The 22,308-nt window shown below is 47.4% G+C and overlaps 1 protein-coding gene across 1 annotated transcript in view; it reads right to left on the reverse strand.

Moving 5' to 3' along the window:
• The window catches only part of MTMR7 (myotubularin related protein 7), a 45,422-nt gene extending 33,323 nt beyond the window's left edge, over window positions 1–12,099 (reverse strand). Inside the window, exons 1-2 of the mRNA XM_008146228.3 lie at window positions 11,998–12,099; window positions 3,124–3,252 (exon numbers count right to left, since the gene is read on the reverse strand). Of these exons, the coding sequence (XP_008144450.2) occupies window positions 3,124–3,252; window positions 11,998–12,084 (216 nt within the window). The 5' untranslated portion in view covers window positions 12,085–12,099. The remainder of the gene's footprint in view (window positions 1–3,123; window positions 3,253–11,997) is intronic.
• Window positions 12,100–22,308: the final 10,209 nt, after the last annotated feature.

Below are 22,308 nucleotides of genomic sequence, written 5' to 3' on the forward strand. Positions count from 1 at the left end.
GGAGGCGGGTGCTTCTCACTGACTCTGCCATCCTTCAGGCGAGGACCGCGGCCGGACCAGCCTGCAGAGCCGCCAGGCACGTAGCTGGGCAGCTGTCTCGGGCTGGGCGCCTGCTGCAGCGGAGCCGAGCCGAGGCGGCTCCAGGAACTCCGGGCCTGCAGCCAGGGAGGGGAGAGTGGGAAGGAGAGGGAAGGGCCCGCCGGGTTGCTCCAGCTTAAATCTTACTTTTTTCACTGCAGCCAAATAATGTCTTTAGTGGATGCTGTTAAGGATTCGGTTGCTGTGGAAACACAGGATCTCGACTCTCCAGGTTTGGCTGCCAAACCTGAACCGTGCCTTTTCCTACAAGCTGCTGGAGGACTGGGGATGCTGGGAGGAGAGAGACAGCCAAGCTCCGAGGTCATGCTGGAGTCTTCATAAGGCCCCTCCTTCAGGGGGTGGTTGCCTCCTCCAGAAAGTCCTCCAGGATTCACACTTCTCCGTGTGCCACCCACTCGTCCCCCCGCTCCACCCCACCGTCGTGTTTCCCTGCTGGCCTGGCTCTGGGGCCCCTCCACCAGCCTCCTTCACACAGGTCCTGGACTGTCTGGGGGTGTTGTCTCCGCTCTAACATTCCTAGCTGGGTGACTCTAAGCAAATCGCATAGCCTTGCAGCTTACATCCTGAGTCCCTGGCAGCACACGTCCAATGGCCGTGAGGAGGGGGAAGGGACGGAGGGTCTGAACATGGATGAGAGGATCGCCAGCTTGGGGGAGGACCGGGGGAGGGGGGAACTGAGGGAGGAACCGAAGGGGGTGGAAGGGCAGGTACGTCCAATGGGGGGAAAGGCAGTCCCCACACCTGGCCTTCACGGAGCTTGTTCCTCCCACCGTTAGGGGGTCAGCTCTGCTCCTGCTTAGGGGATGCTGACTGCAGAGAGCACCTCTGAGCTGCCTTTACCCGATACCTGATCTGGGCTAAAGAGCTAAGGACAGCTGCCACTGGGCAATTTCTTAGGTCCTCGCAGAGGAGTTCGACGGGGAGGGAACCATTTAAATGGTGAGAATTTGTCCGAGGATGCACACACCGCCCCTGAAGACTAGCACGCGAGGGCACCCGGGGAGCCGGGAGGGTCTGGGGAGTCAGGGGAAGCCGGGCTCTGTGGTTTAACTGTGAAAAATTTGATCCGATTCCGAGACATTCCACACTTGCCCTTTATAATGCTCACCCTTTCCCAAGGATCTCAGACAGCACTACGCTCACATTTTAAATCCCCAGCGCATCCCTACCACCTCACAATAAAAGAATAAAAGACCCCTCTTGTTTATCAATGGATGCTACAAAAAAAACAACAACAAAAAAAAACCACACCCAAAAAAAGAGGTAACTGCTACTGGCATCCTAATTTCAAGTACAGCATCGTAAACGTCCCTGTTCATTCCATCATTTTTTTTCTTTTACAAAAAGGATTCATATTTTCCTTTGCCTCTCACCATTGCTCCAGTTCTGTAAAGGTTGAGCTATATTTGGAGTGAAATAATAGGGACATTAATAAAATAGTTGCCATTTTTAGACCCCAGTTCAGAGCAGCGAGTGTAACTAAAAATACGATCATTTATGGCCTTTCAACTAACGGAACTTACCCCGCTAAATGAGTATTTTCCTTTAAAGCGGGCCACGCCGGAGGCTGCTGCTCGCTCTGGAAACAGCTCCAAGTCACTTTGCAAAAGCCTCCCTTTAGAACCTGACGGACCCTACCCTCCTCCCCGCCTGCAGGTGCATGCATATCATACATACTCACACACACTCTCTCACACACACACACACACACCTGCTGCAACTGTCTACAGCACGCATGTCAAACTCAAAGGCTAACATGGGCCAAATACTAGTAAACGAGGCGTGCGGCCCGCGGGCCGCGAGTTTGACATGCTTGGTCTACAGCCTCACTTGGCTCTGAACCGACGGACATGTTATCTAGCTGGAAAACCCACCTTTTGCACCTGGCTGAAGTCAGTGGGTGGCAAAGACCATTCTCGTCTTCCCACATTTGTTTTCTTGTCCTCCACAGAAACGGAACCACAGCTTTGCGTTGTTCGCATGGTTACCCATGGACTGTATTTTCTCACCTGTCCTGGGCAGCTCTGAGGAACGGGTGTGAGCGGAAGTGTCACGTGACCGTTTCAGAAACCACCCCCCAAAGGCTGTGACGGCACCACGTGGAGGTGACGGCTGGTACTAAAGTCGTCTCTTACACCCTACGATGAGGCCAAGCCCCGGGGTGGCAGACCAGACAGGTGCGAGGGGCTTGGGTCCCTGACAGGTAAGTGGTGGAGAGCCACCACATCAGGCCTGGACTGCTCACCTTTGGAGGTTTAGGTGAGAAAGAATAAAGTTCCATCCTGTTTAAGCCACTGCCACGTGGTTCTGTTGGTGGCAGACACACCTAACTGTAGCATTTACAAATAATGTTTAAAAATAAACCCATTCTTGCCCTAGCTGGTTTGGCTCAGTGCACAGAGCATCGGCCTGAGGACCAAACGGTCCTGGGTTCGATTCCGGTCAAGGGCATGTACCCCGGTTGCAGGTTCCTCCCCAGCCCAGGCCCTGGTTGGGGGCGCATGCAGGAGGCAACCAATCGATGAGTTTCTCTCACATGGATGTTTCTCCTTGTCTTGCCCTCTCTCTTCCACTCTCTCTAAAAATCAATGGAAAAATATCCTTGGGTGAGGATTTTTTAAAAATTAATTAATTAAAAAATAAACCCACTCTCCATAAACAAATATTTCATATGTGGGAGACATTAAAAATGTGCCATTAAAAAGAAGAAGGGGGGGGGCCAGTGGATTCGGGGGGCTTTTCAAAGAGAGGCGTTGCAAAGGATCTGTGTGAGCAAGCATAGCACCTCCCCTCCACTCACTCGGATGGTTAAGTCGAGGCACTTTCTGACTCCGTCCCATTATTTTATTGTCAAATAAATGCAATGAGCTAAGGGTCCCAGCATAGCTGTGTTGTGTCGTACCACACACAGCCATACCCGCATGCCTCTGGGAAGAAAGCAAACACACACACAGCCGGACGCCGCGAGGAATGCCCGCTGATGATAACGCAGAGCGCAGAACAAAGGCATGCCTGGGGACTTACGTGGTTATCTTTACTGTAGTAAGACAGGGCAGGAAACCGCCGTCTGCTCCGGAATTTGGAACTCCCCACGATGATGTGTGCGGTGGCCGATTTGGGGACGTACAGCTCGGTCGGGTAGGAGTCACAAACCTGTTACAGGAAGCATAGCGGGTTTTTAGGCAATCTAGTCACGCTCTGCAGACCGCCACGAAAAGCTCAAGTTCCGCCCGCCAGGCTTACAGGTGGGTGTCGACGGAAAGGTCCCAGAGGAGGCCATTGTGGGGAAACCCAAGGCCGCTGCAGAGGAAGGAGGGAAGGGCTGCTGCGTCTACGGCGTCGGAGCGAAGGGAAGCGAGATGCTCCTGAGCACCCTGCCTTGTAAAAAGGAGCTTTCCCAAGGGCTCTCCGTGGGAGGCGAGACAGTGACAAGTGAGCAGTTCTTCCATCAAAAGGGACACATGGCAATTCTGCATCCTGGCAGCTGAGAAAACCTTCGCTGCCTGCACTGATTGAAAGAGCCTCGCCCGGCCCTGGCCGGGTAGCTCAGTTGGTTAGGGCAGCATCCCAATGCAACAAGGTTGTGGGTTCAATCCCTGGTCAGGGCACATAAAAGGATCAACCAATCCTATCTAATAAAAGAGTAATACGCAAATTGACCATCACTCCAACACAAGATGGCTGCCCCCATGGGGTCAAAGATGGCTGCCCCCATGTGGACACAAGATGGCCACCATAAGATGGCCAGCAGGGGAGGGCAGTTGGGAGGGATCAGGCTTGCAAGGGAGGGCAGTTGCAGGGGACCAGGCCTGCAGGGGAGGGCAGTTGGGGGTGACCAGGCCTGCAGGGGAGGGCAGTTAGGGGCAATCCGTCTGGCAGGGGAGCAGTTAGGCATCAATTAGGTTGGCAGGGGAGTGGTTAGGGGGTAATCAGGCTGGCAGGCAGAAGCGGTTAGGGGCAATCAGGAAGGCAGGCAGGCGAGCAGTTGGGAGCCAGCAGTCCTGGATTGTGAGAGGGATGTCCGACTGCCCGTTTAGGCCCGATCCTATCCTAAACGGGCAGTCAGACACCCCTCAAGGGGTCCCAGATTGGAGAGGGTGCAGGCTGGGCTGAGGGACAACCCGCCCCCCTGTGCACGAATTTCGTGCACCGGGCCTCTAGTGATTGCATAAATAAGTGGAACAACAAATCGATGTTTCTCTCTTTCTCTTCCTCTCTCTATAGAATCAATCAGTCAATATAAAGAAAGATAGTCTGACTGTGGGAAACGCAAGCACCAGCAGCACTGTCCCGTCTCTGTCCCAGCACACACTGTGTGCACTCTTGCCCCCGAGGCCTCCCTCCATACTCCTTCCTTCCACCTTCCCACCTCTCATCCATTCTTCACGGGCCAACCTCATTCCACCTCCTTCAAGAATCCTCCCCCATCCTTCACCACGCCCCCCACCCCAGCTCCCAGCTCATGTGGACTTCTGACTCCCCGCACAATATAGCAGCTTTATTTTTGTTCCTCATGTGCCGATTTTATAAGAAAGGATTCGCTCGCTCTGTGCAGCCCTGGCAGTGATTCCCACTGTGGACACTGGCGCCTTCAAAGGATCTTGCAGTTTAGTCGGAAATCAGCGCTTTAGGACCTGGCTCTGACTTGCCGACCTCATGACCTTTGGAAGCCCCACTACACCGAGCGCTGTGGTTTCTGGTCCCTGAAACAGGAATATCACCCCACGGGGTTGGTATAAGGATGAAATCCGGTGACGCCAGGACAAAGGACTTCATAAGCCACTGCGTCTGACTCCAGTGTTAGAAGCGGCAGCAGCAGCAGCAGCCGATTGCTTGCCGGACACACTGTGCTTCGACATCAACCAATCAATCTCTTGGCAGAGTGAAGGCGGCTCCGAAGGCAGTTCTGGGCTTTGCCAAAGCAAGTGGCTATTTCCCGGAAGTCAAGCATCTTCCTGGGCGTTTCAAGAGGACCCCTCGAGCCAGGATAGCAACAGTGGAAGTGCTTTATCTGCATGGCCTCTGTCCATTGTCCCCCCACACCCCGCCTTCCGCACTGGGAAGATGGGACTGAAGTGAGATCCCAGCCTGCGAAGCTCACACCCTGCTCCCCGATGGCCCTTCCCTCGCCTGCCTGCACTGCCTTTGTCACCAGATTGGAGAACAACATTGAGCAGGAGGGGAAAATAAAGGACCCCAAATGTAATTTCAGCATCTTGTCAAAGACATTTTAGGGACGATCACCAGACCTTAATGTGGGCTTTGGTACTGACGCTCTGGAGGAAAATCCGCTCCTACAACATAGGGCCCCGCCCACGAGGACCTGGGGAGCTTTTCCTGGAATCTCTGCCACAGACACCAGGCTTCCTTCCCCGTGTCTCACCTCCCTTAGTCAGTGGGTGAGGACATTACAACACAGACCACACCTGCTTGTCTGAGGTTCAAGAGACATGCAGTCATTGCATCCGAACAGTAACATTTTCTTAAAATAACAGTTTTAGAAGGGAAATTGGTACGTTTTCAGTAAGTTGGGGATTATCTACTTTCTTCTTATAACAACACCATGGAATTGCAAAGTTATTTATGATTAAACTAGAGGCCCAGTGCACAAATTCGTGCATGAGTGGGGTCCGGCAGGCCTGCCCCTATTGGGGCCGATAGGGCGGGCAGGCCGGGGGGTGGGGACATGGGAGGATGGATGGCTGACCCCGCTCCTGATCGGGGTGGGGGTGGGCCGATCGGGGGGGGGGGGTAATTGGGGGACAGGGCCGGCTGGGGGGAGGGGCTGTGAGCGGTTGGCCAGCCAGCCCTACCCCCTGGTTGAACTCCCGGTCGAGGGGACAATTTGCATATTAGCCTTTTATTATATAGGGTGGATTAAGAATAAGGAAGTAATGGGTGAGATAAGCATAAGGAAGTAATGGGTGAGATGCCTTAGCATGCTTATTACATACAGCCTTTCTTTTTTTGTTTTTCTTCTTTGTTAAACCTCACCTAAGGATATTTTTTACATTGCTTTTTCAGAAAGAGTGGAAGGGAGGAAGGAGGGAGGGAGTGGGGGGGCTAGAGAGAGAGAAAGAGAGAGAGAGAAACATTGATGTGATGGAGATACATTGACTCATTGCCTCCTGCCTGTGCCCCGACTGGGAGCAGGGAGCAAACCCACAACCCAGGTACATGCTGCTGACCAGGAATTGAACCCGTGACCCTCTGGTGCACAGGCTGAGGCCCTATCCACTGAGTCACGCCGGCCAGGGCTACATACAGCCTTTCTAAGGAGCAAGAGATGAGCTAGGAACTTGGGAGCTTCTGCCAGGTCCTCTGATGGCCTCCCAAGGTCGACAGATGCCCAGCTTGGCCCAGGTCATGGCCCTGATGTGGACCATAACTGGGACGGCACCCAGAGAGAAGGCAGACACCCAGAGCTCACGCTCCTTGATACTCAGCCCCGCCCTACTCAGGGACCCGGCTGTTGTCTATCCACCCAGGTTCCTCTCTCTCCACAAGGAGAGGAAGACTCTCCTGCCCTCTCCTGGTCCCTGGGCTCTCTCTCCACAGAGCAGGAAAAGGCAGACCTTTGTGGCTGGCAGGTGCAAGGCCTGGGAGCTCACCACCCTGAGCCCAGACAATAGTGGTCAGGCTTGTAGCAGCCTCAAGGCCACCCCTCCAGGAGCACAGCAATGCCAGCCACAGGGCCTCCTGCTCTCCCGTGGGGCCTCGGGGGAGAGACTCCGAGGGTCAGAGCTGGAACTGGGGGCATTCTGATGAGCACTTGCATGAAAAGCTCTAACTGAAGCGAAAACACCTTTGGAAAAAAGTCAGACTCGCGATGCCCGGTAACTCGGGTTTCAAGGCACAACTACTTAACCAAGTTGGAAAAAGTACATTCATCCCGCTTTCACAAAAGTCAACAGCACTGTCAGTTGGAAATTAAAACAAGCCGAGGTAGCACTGGCTGCTGCCATTTTTGCAACAGGCTCACGCAGTTATAGCCAAAATCCTGACAACGAATGATGTACAGCACAGCACAGCGTCTGCCACCAGATTCTGAAACCCACTCATTGCAGTTCCCAAAATGTTGCCTGGTTTGGAAAATCATATACAGAAATTCGGAGAGAATATGAGAAGCTCAGAAAAGTAGCAAATGCTTTTCTTCTCCCCCCCCCCCCCCCGCCTCCTTTTTATTGAATTTATGGGGGTGGCACTGGTTAACCAAATTACACAGATTTCAGGTGCACCATTCTGTACCACATCATCTATACACCGTACTGTGTGCTCACCACCACAAGCTCTTCTGTTGAACTTTCTTTACCCTGACTGCCATAGCCAATGGAAGTAGATTAGGTTAAAATGCTTTCTGCATAATTTTTTTATTAATAAGGAAACAATTTTCTTTGACCTGCACTAAATGAATTAGCCTGCCTGCAGTGCCTGCATGTCTGGGTTGGCCTTGCCAAGAGGAATCGTTTTGGGAATTCTTTCACTCACTAGACAAGTTTTACTGAACACTTACTACCGCTAGGCATTATGTTAGGTGCTAGGGCAGCAATAAAGACAAAAGAGTTGTTGACTTCAAGGCCTGATCTTTGTTGGCCTGGTTACAATCTTCCAGTGAATGTATTTTGAATTGCAAGATAAGATCCATCTGAGGTGCCATTCCAGGCATCTTGCTCACATCTCTGTATTTCCTGAGGACGAATCACTCAGCTGAGCACTTTGAAATAAGAGTTGGTTGTCAAAAACTGAGATATATCTACATAGATAACTTCCTTTTTCGACATTTAGGACCTAAAATTTATTTCAAGGACTTTATGGTGTAATGGGGAGAAGAAGAAGAGTATGAGCAGCATAAAATGATTTATATATAAATCAAAATATACATAAAAAATAGATGTGGAGAACAAAAATAAACAAATTTTTAAAAAATTACTGGTTTGGATTATACTTTAAATTTTATTCCAAGAGAAATAGATTAAAAATTTAGCCTAGCAATGAGTGTTAATTATGTTATATAATAAAAGATAATTTCAGGAGGTAGGTACAAAAGAAAATCTTACTTTAGAGGGTTAGACTACCATGCACCGTGTCTTATAAATAGGGGTAATAGAGATGACAACAGAGATGATGATGACAATAATAATAATTAGCCTGCCCAAGAGCAGTGAATAGAAAACGGCAGAACCGTCTTTGTACTCTCTGGGTGGGGCCATTCCCACCCTGGACAATAGCTTCCTCTCCCTCAGATGGCACCTCCAGCTCCACTGACCTCAAAGAATTTGTGAGAAGAAATAAGTCATGTAAAGGAAGGAAGAAAAGTTAAACATCTTCTCAACCATGAGGTTAAAAACCAAAATAATAGATGAAGACATAACCTTCTCAATGCAGTATTCGTCACAAATTTTTGAAAGAACCAACTTTTTTTATATTTCTAGATTGGTAATAAATAAGGGTGCATCATCTTTCCCCCTATTTCAATGATATTTGTAAAATCAGAAAATTCCCTGGGTTTTCACCTTTTCTGTTTCAACACAATCGGTGTATTGTTAGTTTTGGTTTGCTGTGTGTTACTTTTGAAAAGCAATGCTAAGGGACTCATGTTTTGCAGCCTCTACCGTGTAGGACTTAAGTGACTAAATCTGAGTCATGTTTGTGGGGCTAATTCCAGATGAAAATCTCATTAAAAATAGGAAGAATCCGGGTTCCCAAGAAAATATTATGCCATAAAATTTTCTTCCTGACCCAAGGGTGTGTCCCGTTAAAATTTTTTCTTTGCTAACCTTGGGTTTTCCTTCCTTTCGTTTCCAGGCTAACCATCCACTGCAGCGGTTGGCTTCAGTGTGAGAACCGGCTTTCCGGTCACATTAGCCAGATACTTTATAATGATAGAGACCAAAAGGCCCCAAATGTCTACTTGCAGTGTAAGGTTATGGTTGTTAGATTTACGGGTCATTATGAAGAAAATTCAGTATCATGAAATCATCCATCCTATCCCAACTAATCTATGAATTCGAGATATTCAGAAGAGCAACGTCCAAGGGCCTGGCCTGTAGGATATCCAGATTTATTACAAAGCTATAACAACCATAATTAATAAAATGTAATTACTGAAATTGTACAGTGTCAAACTGTGTTGTTAGTAAAAAGACCCGAAATATTGAAAAAACAATATACTAACTCATGAACCAAATTCGGAAAGATTGACAATTCAAAACTTCTGAGGATCAGAGGATACTCTGGGAACAGCACAGAAATACCTTCTGAGAGGAGATAATTGCAACAGCCATACATGATAACAGATTATTATCTAGAATACATAAAAAATTTCTACAAATCAATAAGAAAAGGACAACCTTAGAGGGGGAAAAAAGGACCAAAAATATGAATAGGCAATTCACAGAAGAGTCAACTTGAACCGTCAATAAACACAGGCTCAGACTTGCTAGTGATGAAGGGGATGGAAATAAAATCACACTGAGACCCATTTCATGCCAATCAGACTGGCATTTGTTCAAATTTAACAATATGATTAATTAACAAATTCACATGGTTTTTAAAATGAGTAATTTAAATATCTAATAATGGGAATACTTAAGTATACTATGGTACCTTCATTTGATAAAATGTTATATGATCATTTAACTGACTGATACACATCCTGTGTAGCAATACAGAAAATCCTTATAATAGGATGAAGAAAATATTCAAGATTCAAAATATGTAACCAGAAATGTTATCAATTAACAGGAGATAAGCTATAAATGGTCAGTCAGTACATACAAAGCATGCATATGAAATTAAAATGAGAAATCACCTGTCCTCACTATCAAGTTGTCCAAAGATTTTTAAAGAAATAAACTCTTTACTGGTGAGAGTACCAAGAATCAAGCATTCTCATACACAACTCCTGGGAATTTACAGAAACTGGCACAACTTTTCTGTAGTTCTGTTGACAATATGTCCAAAAACTTGCGTAAACCTTTGGACCTAGAAATTCCACTGATAGGAAACTTTCTTTAAAAAAGGATTTTTCAATGTGGCAAAGGTATACTTACCAGAATATTCTCACTATGTTATTTAAAATAATGTTAAATAACAATAATCTAAATGTCTAAAAACTGGAACTAGGTAAACTAACTATGACATAGACCTATAATGTAATAGTATATAATGTTTTAAACAATATAAAATATATTTATTGGCAGAAAAAAATACTCACGTTCTGCCATGTGAAGAAAGGCAGAATACACGTAGTATGATTCCATGTTTGTTATAGGTATTTGAATGGTTCCTTTCCGCTGCATTTTCCAATTTTAAACAATGAAATATATCACTTATATAAAAAAGTTATTAAATTATGCAGATGAGAAAAACATCTGAAGGAAAATGTTAAATCTTAACAGAAGAGTGTTAGGGCAATGGGGTGGTGGGTGTGTTTTCTCTTTTCTCTTTTTCTTTTGTAAATTCTCTGCAATGTTCTTACATTACTTTTATTACTTAAAATATTTTTTTAAATGAATAGGAACAACAGTGTGGTGATTGCAAGGGTGGGGGAAGAGGTGGAAGAGGGCATGGAGGGGATAAATGGTGATGGAAAAAAATCTATCTTTACTAATAAAAGGGTAATCTGCAAATTGGTTAGGACTGCCTCACAGTAACCACTGAACAGCAGGCTGCGTGGGGCGACAAGGCCGGCAGGGGGGTTAGTGAGGGATGACCAAACAACTGAACAGCAGGCGGCATGGGGCGACCAGGCCAGCAGGGGGTCAGTGAAGGGTGACCAGGCCAGCAGGGGGAGCAGTTGGCAGCAACCAGGCCAGCAGGGGGGGCAGTGAGGGGCGACCAGGCCAGCAGGGGGGGCAGTTGGAGGTGACCAGGCCGGCAGGGGGGGTGGGGCATGAGGGGCGACCAGGCCAGCAGGGGGGGCAGTTGAGGGCAACCAGGCCAGCAGGGCGGGTAGTTGGGGGCGATCAGGCCAGCAGGCAGAGGCAGTTAGAGGTGATCTGGCTGGCAGGGAGGGCAGTTAGGGGCGATCAGGCAGGTAGGCAGGTGAGCAGTTAGGAGCCAGCAGTCCCGGATTGTGAGAGGGGTGTCCGACTGCTGGGGCAGTTGGCAGCAACCAGACCGGCGGGGGGGGGGGGGGGGGGGGCGGGGGGGGGGGGGGGGGGCAGTGGGACAACTGGCAGTCAGACATCCCCCGAGGGGTCCCGGATTGGAGAGGGTGCAGGCTGGGCTGAGGGGACCCCCACTCCCTGTGCACAAATTTCGTGCACCGGGCCTCTAGTAAAAGAATAATAAAAACTAAAAATGAATGGGGAAACCAACACTGATCTGTAAGCCCACCATTAGGAAGAACATGGGATTGGTCTGCCACTCCTGCTTCCCTTCCTCCCCATTCTCCGTTCTGAGCGTGGAGACACTGTTCTCCACATTTCTCCAGGGAAGCCTCCTGGTGACCTTGTGTACCAACCACGAGTTCAGTGAGTACAGAGCAGAGCTGGTGCCAAACTGCCATCGGCGTCGCTGTGGCCACCCCACTCATCACTTGCTGCGCTATAAAAAGACTCGGTGGGAGAGACGAGGTCCTGGCCGGCGCTCCCACCACATGCTGGGCCAGGGGTTCCACCATGGGGCCTGTCGGGGTTCCCATTCCCTCAACCGTTAGAGGAAGGGTGTGGAGGGGATGGTCCCCATGGTTTCCTCATGCAGACTTTCTGATTCTAGGAACGGGTAGGACATACACCCAGCCATCACCAAGAGAGACTTGGAAAGCCACACATTCGCATCTATAAAGAGCGACGGAAACGAAAGGAGGGCGAGCAGGAGCCACGCTAAGCTGTGTGCAATCACAACTGCATTTGGACCGAGGATCAGCTTTCACTAACGCCTCCCTCCACTTACTCTGTAGTCTCTGTTCACATCGCTGAGCTGCCAGTGGTCGTCAGGGAGGCCCATGCGCTTGTACTCTTCGCTGAGGTCCAGCAGCATCCAGCCCTGCTCTCTTTCTTCTTTATCCAGCTTGGGGTTGAATGAAAAGCAGTATAACTCCTCGTATTTAACTGCAAGGAAAGGAGAATAACGCCTAATCAAGCTCAGTCACTGCCAGAACCAAAGCTCTTCAAAGCATCTCTGTCCGGCTGGGGCACACGGAGAGGCCAGCCCAGCCCTCGCCCCTGGGAACCCAGCGGTGCCCTGTCCTGTGGGCAGGGCCACCCACCTCCTCCCAGCAAGGACAGGGAGACCTGGGACAGCCGGACTCAACCCTGCAAGAGCTTCTTTCATGTTAGAAACAAGGTCTTCTCCATTTTGTGCTTTCTTTTTTTTTAAATATATTTTTATTGATTTCAGAGAGGAAGGGGAAGGGAGAGAGAGAGAGAAACATCAATGATCAGAGAGAATCATTGATTGGCTGCCTCCTGCATGCCCTGCACTGGGGATCGAGCCCGCAACCCAGGCATATGGCCTGACCGGGAATCGAAACCGTGATCTCCTGGTTCATAGTTCGATGCTCAACCACTGAGCCACACTGGCTGGGTTGCACTTTCTTTCTTTTTTCTTTTTTAGTCGCTTTTGAAAGCAAATATATTTTCCGGACCACATAAAATACAAAGCATAAATATTAATTAAGAACGGTTGCATTCATTAGAGGTCAAGGTTATGTCTACTGAGCTTGGATTCGGGAGGGCCTCTGGGAGATGGGCCGGTGCCCAGGCTGCTGCCACATTTTGATGCTCTACGGTATTAAAAAAGAAAACAGTTGGGAAAGCTGTAGGATATATTTATATGTTTGCACTGAAAACATTTGAGCTTTTTACGACCACATAAATGTCATGATTGTACTGCTCAGACAATATTTATAGGATCCCTAAAAAAATATCAATTCAGAGGGCATGGCACCCTGGTCAAGAGGGGCAAGTTGAGGAACATGTAATGAAGTTCTTCTTTCAGTTCTGCCAGGATAGCTTTGCCTTTTATGCCTCCGCGGCCAGACCCATTCCCCTCTCCCCCAATAATAGCTAGGATTTGGTTTGTGGGCTCTGCTTTTCTCTGCGGGAAGCATCGAGGTCCGTGCTGTCCAACAGAAATCTAAACAAGCCATGTACGTCCTGGTCAGTGTCCTCGTAGCGATGTTAAAAAGCTGAGAAGAAACAATGACATTCATTTTACTAATATAATTTATTTAACCCAATATATCTAAAATATTGCTATTTCAACATGTACATATTGTAAAACTTATTCATTGATAGCTTATATGTTTTGGGTTGTACTGTCTTTGAAATTTCTGTGTATATTTCACACTTACCAACACATCTATTTTTTTTTTTATTGATTTCAGAGAGGAAGGGAGAGGGAGGGAGATAGAGAAAAACATCAATGATCAGAGAGAATCATTGATCAGTTGCCTCCCGCATGCCCCCTACTGGGGATTGAGCCCACAACCTGGGCATGTACTCTTGACCAGAATCGAACCCAAGACACTTTAGTCCGCAGGCTGACGCTCTATCCACTGAGCCAAACCGGCTAGGGCCTTACCAGCACATCTTAGCTCATTCCAGCCACACGTCAAACTCTAGCAGCTACCCGTACATATGGCCAGCGGCTCCCACACTGGACGGTACAGATCTAAGCACTTCCGGTGATAGTGACTCGTGGCTGATAACTCACCAAACCCTGTTTCATCCCGCATTTGTTCTAGTTAAATGTATGAACCCACCTAGCAGGCACCATGATGGGCCTCATCTTACAGAGGAGAAATCTGAGCAAAGGGTCACACAGCTAGCAACTGGGGAGTCTGAACTTGAATTAGGCAAGCTGGCTGTTCAGTACATGTTCCTACCCCCCACAGTGCTCCTCCAAGGCAGCTCCTTCTCCCTTCTGCCCTGATCGGCCACCTCTGTATCTTGTCTTTCCTTGTTCCATATCCTTAATCATCCCGTTTTTCTCCAATAGATGTCTTGCCCCTCACCGTTGGCTCAGGTCCCACCTTATTCCTTAATCTGTTGAAGTACGCGGTGTGGACAAGGCGGTGCACGCGGTCTCAGTGACACGCAGGCATCCTGCGATGAAAACTCAGCTCCCAGCGCCATGGTGACCGAGGAGCTCATGTACGAGGAGGAAGAAAGATAAGGGTCCTATTGAAATACATACGTTCCCATTAGGCGCATACCCTGCCTCATAAGAGCGAAGTTCAAAGATTGTGGGGTACCAGTGAGATAAGCTACGTTCTGTCTCTGTCTCTCTCGATGCCGTATTTCTACACGTCAGAATTTAGAACAACGGTGACTTCAGCGAACAAGAAAATGCACACACACAGACACCTGCACACACCAACACGAAGCAGCTGCCGTCAGTAGAGTGTTGCTTACAATCTTAGCTGATTGAGCCGACGGCATAGAAAAGTGAGATTCTGTTCTGGGAACAGCCGACTTGACCCTGACACATCGTTCCCATCGCTAAGTACCATTTTCATGAGTCAGGCTCTGACAGCATCCTGCTAACCGCAAGTGCAATCGGCTGAAGATGCCAACAAAGTCCCTTGAGAAAGCCAGTTCCCTGAGGGAAAGAAGAGCTCAGGAGTGAGGAGTAATCGTGGACATTAAGTTCCCTCGTTCCGTATTTACAAATGGGCCTATAGGATAGAAGAATTATCATCTACGATCAGCGAGTGTTCTGGGCATGGGCTCACGCTTGTCATCACTGGCAAGAGGCAAGGACGCTGTGCATACATGAAAGCAAGGGTAATCTGTGACAGGCGTCAAGAAGATTGCTCTCCAGTTGGGAGACAGGAGAATGGGTTTCTACTGGAGTTACGAGATTTTTGCTTCCAGTTATTTTTCAAGAAAAAGGGTGACCCACCACCCGTCCATCCCACTTTAAGTCAAAGCCTCGATGAGGGCAGAGAAACCTACATTTCTGTCCGTCAGAGCACAGTCTTGCTCATGTGGGCAAACTCCCCACCCGGAGGCCAGCCCAGGAGAAGTCTACCGGGAAAAAATGAAAAAGTGCCATTAGCGCAGTGACAAATGTCACGGAAGAGTTCCCATCCGCAATATTCTCTTCCCCGCCCCTCCAGCTCCTGCAAAATACCTCGCAGACTGTTTAGTAAGTGGCAGGGAAGTAAGTTAAAAACAAGAGGAGGGCCAGAGAAATCTCTAGTCTTGACAGAATCTGAACTGAGAAAACACTTATCTGTCCCCTGGAGGAAGGTCAAATCCCTGATGGGTCGCCCCTCTTAGAACAGACGTGTTCAATACTCCGCTGGCTTTTCACATCCCAGAGCCTGGGCCGCCACAGCCCACATGGGACGTCTTTAGCTGTCGGGGGCGGCAGGTTTCACAGGAGGTGCCCGGAAGGCCTCACCCCAGGGCCCCATCACTAGGGGACATCACTAGGGGACACAGGAGCTCCTCCCACGAGAAGCAAACACTCCCCGAGCCTGGGACTGGGGAGGTAGACGGAATGTGCGCCTCTCATTAAAACTTTCTTCCAGAAAAAGGTACCGTATTTTCCGGCGTATAAGACGACTTTTTAACCCAGGAAAATCTTGTATACGCCCAGTCGTCTTGTACCCCGGAAAATACGGGGTAAGTGTAAATTATTCTAGTATTTATTGACCTACTTAAATCATGTAATTGCTCAACAAAGACAGACTTGAAGGTGTTTCTATCTATTCAGAGAGGAAAATGGTAATTTCTGAAAATATACCACATTGAATTTGGAGTGAACAGCACTTTGCCTATGTTTCTAGAAAAGCCAAATCACTGTCTCGGGACTAAGCAGACAGCATACGCTCGACCCAAGTCCAGAGATGCGTGTTTCACAGACGTGGCTCTGTCAGCCCTGCCGCTCATCATTAACACAGCCTGTGTCACCACGATGGCTTCAGGACCCGCTGCCCTCAGCAACTCCAGCACTCTCAGACCATCCCACTTCCTGCCTCCCAGAGAAGATGCACGCCATCAGCGGAAACCCTTGCGACTTGGAACCACCAAGCCCACAGAAGGTCCTTCCCGGGCACCAACCTCTGCTGCTTCCCTCCCATAAAGAGGGATCGGCTGTGCATTCCACCCAGGAAGAGAGCTGTGGGTAAAACAAGGCACTTGGGGAAGAAAGAAAAATAACCGCGCTTGTTTCCCAGGAATCAGGATAAAGGTTATGAAAACAGAATATTTAGGGAAAAAATATGGGGACAATTTCCTCTTATTATAGACTACCTAGGAGGAGAAGTAATTGAATATGAAAATAAAAAGTACTTTACAAATCAAAAGGAAACGTGTAACAACCAATGTAAAAACCGGATGATATAATCACACTACTGATTGTTTCCCTTACACATTTTTTTTTTTTAACTGAAAGGAAAAACAAACATGAATCAGCAGCAGCTGAATGGGAAGGGTGGGTGAGGGGAGGGAAAGTCACCAGAAGGACACAGAAATGTGGGCTTTTTAGATTCAAAAGTAACAACCGAAAGTTCAATTGCTCCAAATGGTCTGCTTAAATTGGGCAACTTAAAATAAATGAACCTGAAAACCATTTAAAGAGGGGTGAGAAGATAACACAGCTATTATTGGATTTTGCACTTAAAATAAAAATGAGACTTTTCCTGTGTATTTTCAACAAACAAGCGTTCAAATTAAACATCAGGATTGCTGAAGCTCACACTTAGGAGAAAAGAACTGTGGACTCAGAGGTTAGTATAATCAATAGAAAGGAAATGGCCACTGTGAAATCTGCTGACGCTGTAAGGACAAGACAAAGACTGTAAAAAATTATGTTAAGCAAATGACTATATCAATTATGATTTTATTTTTTGAATATATATATATATGTATATATATATACACACACACACACACACACACACACACACACACACACACACACACACACTAGAGGCCTGGTGCATGGGTGGGGTCCGGCCAGCCTGCCCTGATCGGAGCCGATTGGGCCGGGCCAGCTGGGGGGTCAGGGGGGACTGTGGGAGGTTGGCTGGCTGGCCCCACCCCCTGGTCGAACTCCTGGTTGAGGGAACAATTTGCATATTAGCCTTTTATTATATAGGACATATTTTATTTCAGAGAGGAAGAGAGAGAAACATCAATGATGAGAGTGAACCATTGATCGGCTGCCTCCTGCAGGCCCCCTACAGGGGATTGAGCCATCTGGGCATGTGCCCTGATTGGGAATTGAACCATGACCTGCTGGTTCATAGGCTGACGCTCAACCATTGAGCCACACCAGCCAAGCATTATGAGATTTTAAGAATTGGGGACGAAGATAAAATGAAAAAATAGTTTAGTAAAAATGGGGAAATAAAAAAGATGTTTTAAATGTTAAAGGGCCCACAAACACTAAAGAGAGAAAGATAACTGCTACAAAAATAAACAGTAGGCAGCAAATTAGAGGAAGAAGAAAATAAAGAACATGGGGAAAATGGAAGTTCTCTGAGAAACAGGGGTCTTCTTTTAATCAGAAAAGTGTATAACCTGATTTGTACTTTGAATCTAACTTATTTTCTCACTTGGGCCACGCCATTATTTTAACCTAAGTTATTTCTTGACTAAGAATTAACGAACTCACTGAATTAGGCTACATTATTTTTTTTATTGAAATCTTTATAGTCCATGACCAAATTCTTACCAGTCTTTTTTGTTGTTGTTGTTGTGAATCCTCAACTTCACATCAACTGGTTGCCTCCCCCATGAGCCCCAACCGGGTGGCGGGGAACCTGCAACCCAGGTATGTACCCTTGCCTGGAATCGAACCCATGACCCTTCCATTTGAGGGCCAGCCCTCTAGCCACTGGGCAACACCAGCCAGGGCAAATTCTGACCAATCTTAATTCATTAAAAAGGCAAACCAACAAAATGTCACCAAATGTGTTAGTCATTTGGCTTACCCTTCCCCCAGAAATCCTAATTCAGGGGAAAGAAAATCTCAAGGTCTTTGGAAATATCTCCCTCACAGGCCTTGACTTCAATGGACTCCCAACATTTCTTCTTTTATTAAAAAAAAAACATGTCCTCTGCAGGACCTTGTGGCCAGCTATGTCCATAAAGGAAGCTGAAGTATGTGATTTGTGTTGGCGACTAAGCACAGAGCTATATTGTACCACTAGAACTCAAAGTATACCACACACACACACACACACACACACACACACACACACACACACACACTCTTTTCTGATATACCTGGAGGAAGGGGAAGGTATTTTGTGAAAGATCCTTGAATGATTCTGATAAGCCACCCCTGGCCCCAGCTGGAACCCCCTCCACCCCCATTTCCCACTTCCACCCAGATTCAAAACCCTACTCCCAAGGCTATAGGCTGTAATCTGTCCTAATTTTAGCACGGCCTTGAACAGTCAACTGTGAAACTGCTTGGGCCCTACTTCATCTTCCCACACTTATTAAAGTACTGTGGTTTATGTAAACTGTCACTTCTCATTCCAATGTTTCAAAATGCTGGTGGCTTTTTAAAATCTTCTAAGATAACGGTTTTAATTCAATTAATTACTATGGTTTCCTTTTTTGATCTGTGGCTGTCTAATAACTAACTCTCAAAAGTTCATTTTTAAGAAAAAGTGTGCATTTTTTAAAACCAGGGAACGCTGTGATTTCCCCCCAGTGGGGATCCTCACATTGTGGGTCCCGGCACTCGCCATCCTCGGGGCCGGAGCCCGCACCGCCCTGGGATCTTCCAGCTGCGTAGCCCTTTCCCAGGTCTCCAGGCTATTCCTAAACCCCATTAATCCGGTCGGAGCTCATTTGTTATCCAGCACACCCATTAATCAGTGACACAGAAACTGCTGGCCCACAACTGTCCTCGCATTCTCGGCTGCATGCAACCTCATGTCCATCTTCCCAGACCTCTGTTCCAATTATAGTGCCGCCTCCCAAAAGTTCAACCGCTTTCCTGGCTAACTCTGCAGTTCTTCTCAACATAGCAAGATGAAAATGCTCCAACCAGCTGCCTTCAAAGAGGAGCACACAGAATCATCAGGTTCTGACAGCCCCTGGCACCGTTTTCATGACCTAACTTTAGCTCTTAGCTATCTATCTACCAATGATGTGGTCAGGGCCCAAGAAACTGAGGACCCGACCCACTGCCTTGAGGGGCATCATCAAACCTCTGGTCCTGAATTGCAAAGCATTCAGCAAAGTAACTACAAGCCCATATCCTATTTCCTTACGAATGACTTCTGGGTAGCACTACCACGAATATGACTTTTACATCAAGGACCTCTTTTCACTGTATTCTCCTAAGAAACTTAGGCATGTATTTCATTTTATTGATTTCAGAGAGGAAGGAAGAGGGAGAGAGAGAGAGAGAGAAACATCAATGATGAGAGAGATTCATGGATTGGCTGTCTCCTGCATGCCTCACACTGGGGACCAAGCCCACAACCTGGGTATGTGCCCTGACTGGGAATTGAACCGTGACCTCCTGGTTCATAGGTTGATGCTCAACCACTGAGCCATGCCAGCCGGGCGATATGTATTTCTTTTAAGCAATAAGAACCCACAACTCACAGAGACCACACAGGGAGACAAGACACACTTCTATAGAAGTAGGTAATAGGCTACAAATCGGAAGACCCAAATGAGGGATATATCACAACTAGAGACCCAGTGCACGAATTCGTGCACATGTGGGGTTCAGCCGGCCTGCCCCGATCGGGGCAGATTGAGGTCTGATGGGCTGCGGGGAAGGGAAGTGGGAGGTTGACCGGCCAACCCCGCCCCCAATTGGGCTGGTTGGCCGGCTGTAGTGAGTGTCATAGCAACCAGTTGTTCTGGTCATTCCATGGCTTGGCTTTTATATATATAGATACTTCTCACATCAACCAAACTATCTTCCAAGGGCATTTAAAGAGCTTCTGTTTAGGAGATTAAACAGATCCACACTTTGAATATTCAATGATGCTAACACGGTCTAGTTATACCAACCTTGGGACACGTACGTTACTATCAAAAAGGAACAGAAACCAAGCCTTAAAAGCCCCAAGATGGGGAGACTGCATTGGAATTGTTTGACAGCAATGTTTTCCATAGGAAACAATTTGTCAGTTTGGGCTTAGACCTCAATCCAGGTCACTTGATTCTCACAGTATCAGAAGGGCATAATTTTAAGATGATTTTACCCTGAAGGGAAAATAAACACGCTTATAACCCCCAGAGATAAAGTGAATGCTCAGAATAATGACAGAGGGAAAGCTATAATTCCGATTTCTTGGCCTCTCCGGAGGCCTGGGGTATCATCTGATTCCTAAGACACTATAAATGCTCAAGCGCTACATGCACTGGCTGGGTGTGATTTGTGAATTTCTGAAGGTTGGGTGGTCCACGTGCAATGCCGAGCTCCTCTGGCCTACCTGGCCTTGTGAGGCGTATCAGAGAGATGTACACGTCGTGGCAGTCTCGCTCCTGGGGTATGATGAGTTGTAAGAGCTGGAAGTTCTTGCAACGAATAAGCAGATGGCATCCGGTGGCAGTTGTTGCCTGTTTTTCGATGGTGGAAATCTGGCTGTGAAGAATCTGCAACCGAAAGTGAATGTGGATAAGCTAAGCACCAACAACTGATAAACAGGACGAGGAGTGACCCAGATCCCAGAGCCACACAGACAGACCGGCAACACTCCCCACCCTTCCGCTAGCTCAACACCTGCACTCAGATAACAAGAACTGAGATGTTTTGGGAAAGAACCAACTGTCTAAATTTCCCGTTTTGTTTTTTTTTCTACGTTGAGCTTTCGGATACCCAGGCTCATGATTTGAAGCCAACGATTCAGCATGCTCTTTTGCACAAGGCCGGGCAAGGGAACATTTTGGTAGTCAAACGTTGATTGCGGTTAATAGCTCAAATGAAAGAAGGTCATGAGAAGTTAGTAAAATAAATCTTGCAATCAACAAAAGTCAGAGATGACTCCGCTGGGAGGGGCCACCGTGCTCCTGAGTTCCGCGTGGAATGCTCAAGTTCACTAGCAACTTGCACTTGTTTTCTAAGTTGCTGGGGGTCAGGCTGGCTGCAGAGGAGATTTATTTTAAGGGAAATCATGCTGAAGGGCATGTCTGTTGTCTCAGGAGTGTCTCTCCTCAGTCCTCCATGGCAAACATTTTATTCTTTCATTTTCTCTCCAGTAAGTAGTGCCTGCCACCTTCAGCTGCAAACAGAACAATGTCTGTGGAATAGAGAAAAGGCCAATCTACAATTCAGCGGTTCTGGCCTTGGTCATGGTGTCATGGTGAGCGGGCTATATAAAATAAGGAATATCGAGTCTCATGATTGTGTAGCAGAAATACCTGATGATAGGACGCTTCCCTAGCTTTCCTTTCTCCCTTCCTTCCTTCCTTCCTTCCTTCCTCCTTCCTTCCTTCCTTCCTTCCTTCCTTCCTTCCTTCCTTCCTTCCTTCCTTCCTTCCTTCCTTCCTCCCTCCCTCCCTCCCTCCCTCCCTCCCTCCCTTTTAATTATCAGAAAAGTGGAGACAACAGAATAAAATGACTGTATCTGGGATTGACATTACGGAATCTCTACTCAAAAGCTGTGACATGAACAACTTATATCTCTGGCTCTTTCTAGGTCTATCTTTGATGATAGTCAAACAATTAGTGTTTAAAATGAATATGTAGATGAAGAAGATTGGACTCTGTACAGGAAAAGGCCAAGGTCACATTCCCCAAACAGTCCCCTGAATACCCACATACCAAGAGTCCACCCACCTCACCCTGGGGACAAACAAAAGAATGGAGGATGAAGCTCTCTACTTCAAACAAGGTAAACAAGGAATGCATACCCATGTTTCCTTTCTTGTGTCAGGTGCATTTTCCACGAATATGACATGAGTAGCTGTCAAATACAGAGTTCCCAGGGCTGCTTTTTTGGAAGATATTCGATCTAACAAGCGGACATTTTCGACCTAGGGAAAGCAGTTTGACACAGGCATGGTTAAAGCACCGGAGCTAGTCAGGAAAGTGAAAAACAAGTAGGTAAGCTTGTACTTAATCCAAAATGCAATTTGAGAATTTTCCCAATAAGAAAAAAAACAAAACTTTCCCCTTAAATTAATTAGATCTCAGAATATGAATCTGTATATCAAAAGATAAAATTTCTTCAATTACTTAAATATAACCTTTAATGTACCACAAAATATTTGTAAAACCTCTTCTTTAAGATTACCCTTTCTATATCTGAAATAGGTCAGTGTTTTC

This window comes from Eptesicus fuscus, chromosome 8, assembly GCF_027574615.1.
Source record: "Eptesicus fuscus isolate TK198812 chromosome 8, DD_ASM_mEF_20220401, whole genome shotgun sequence".
NCBI lineage: Eukaryota > Metazoa > Chordata > Mammalia > Chiroptera > Vespertilionidae > Eptesicus > Eptesicus fuscus.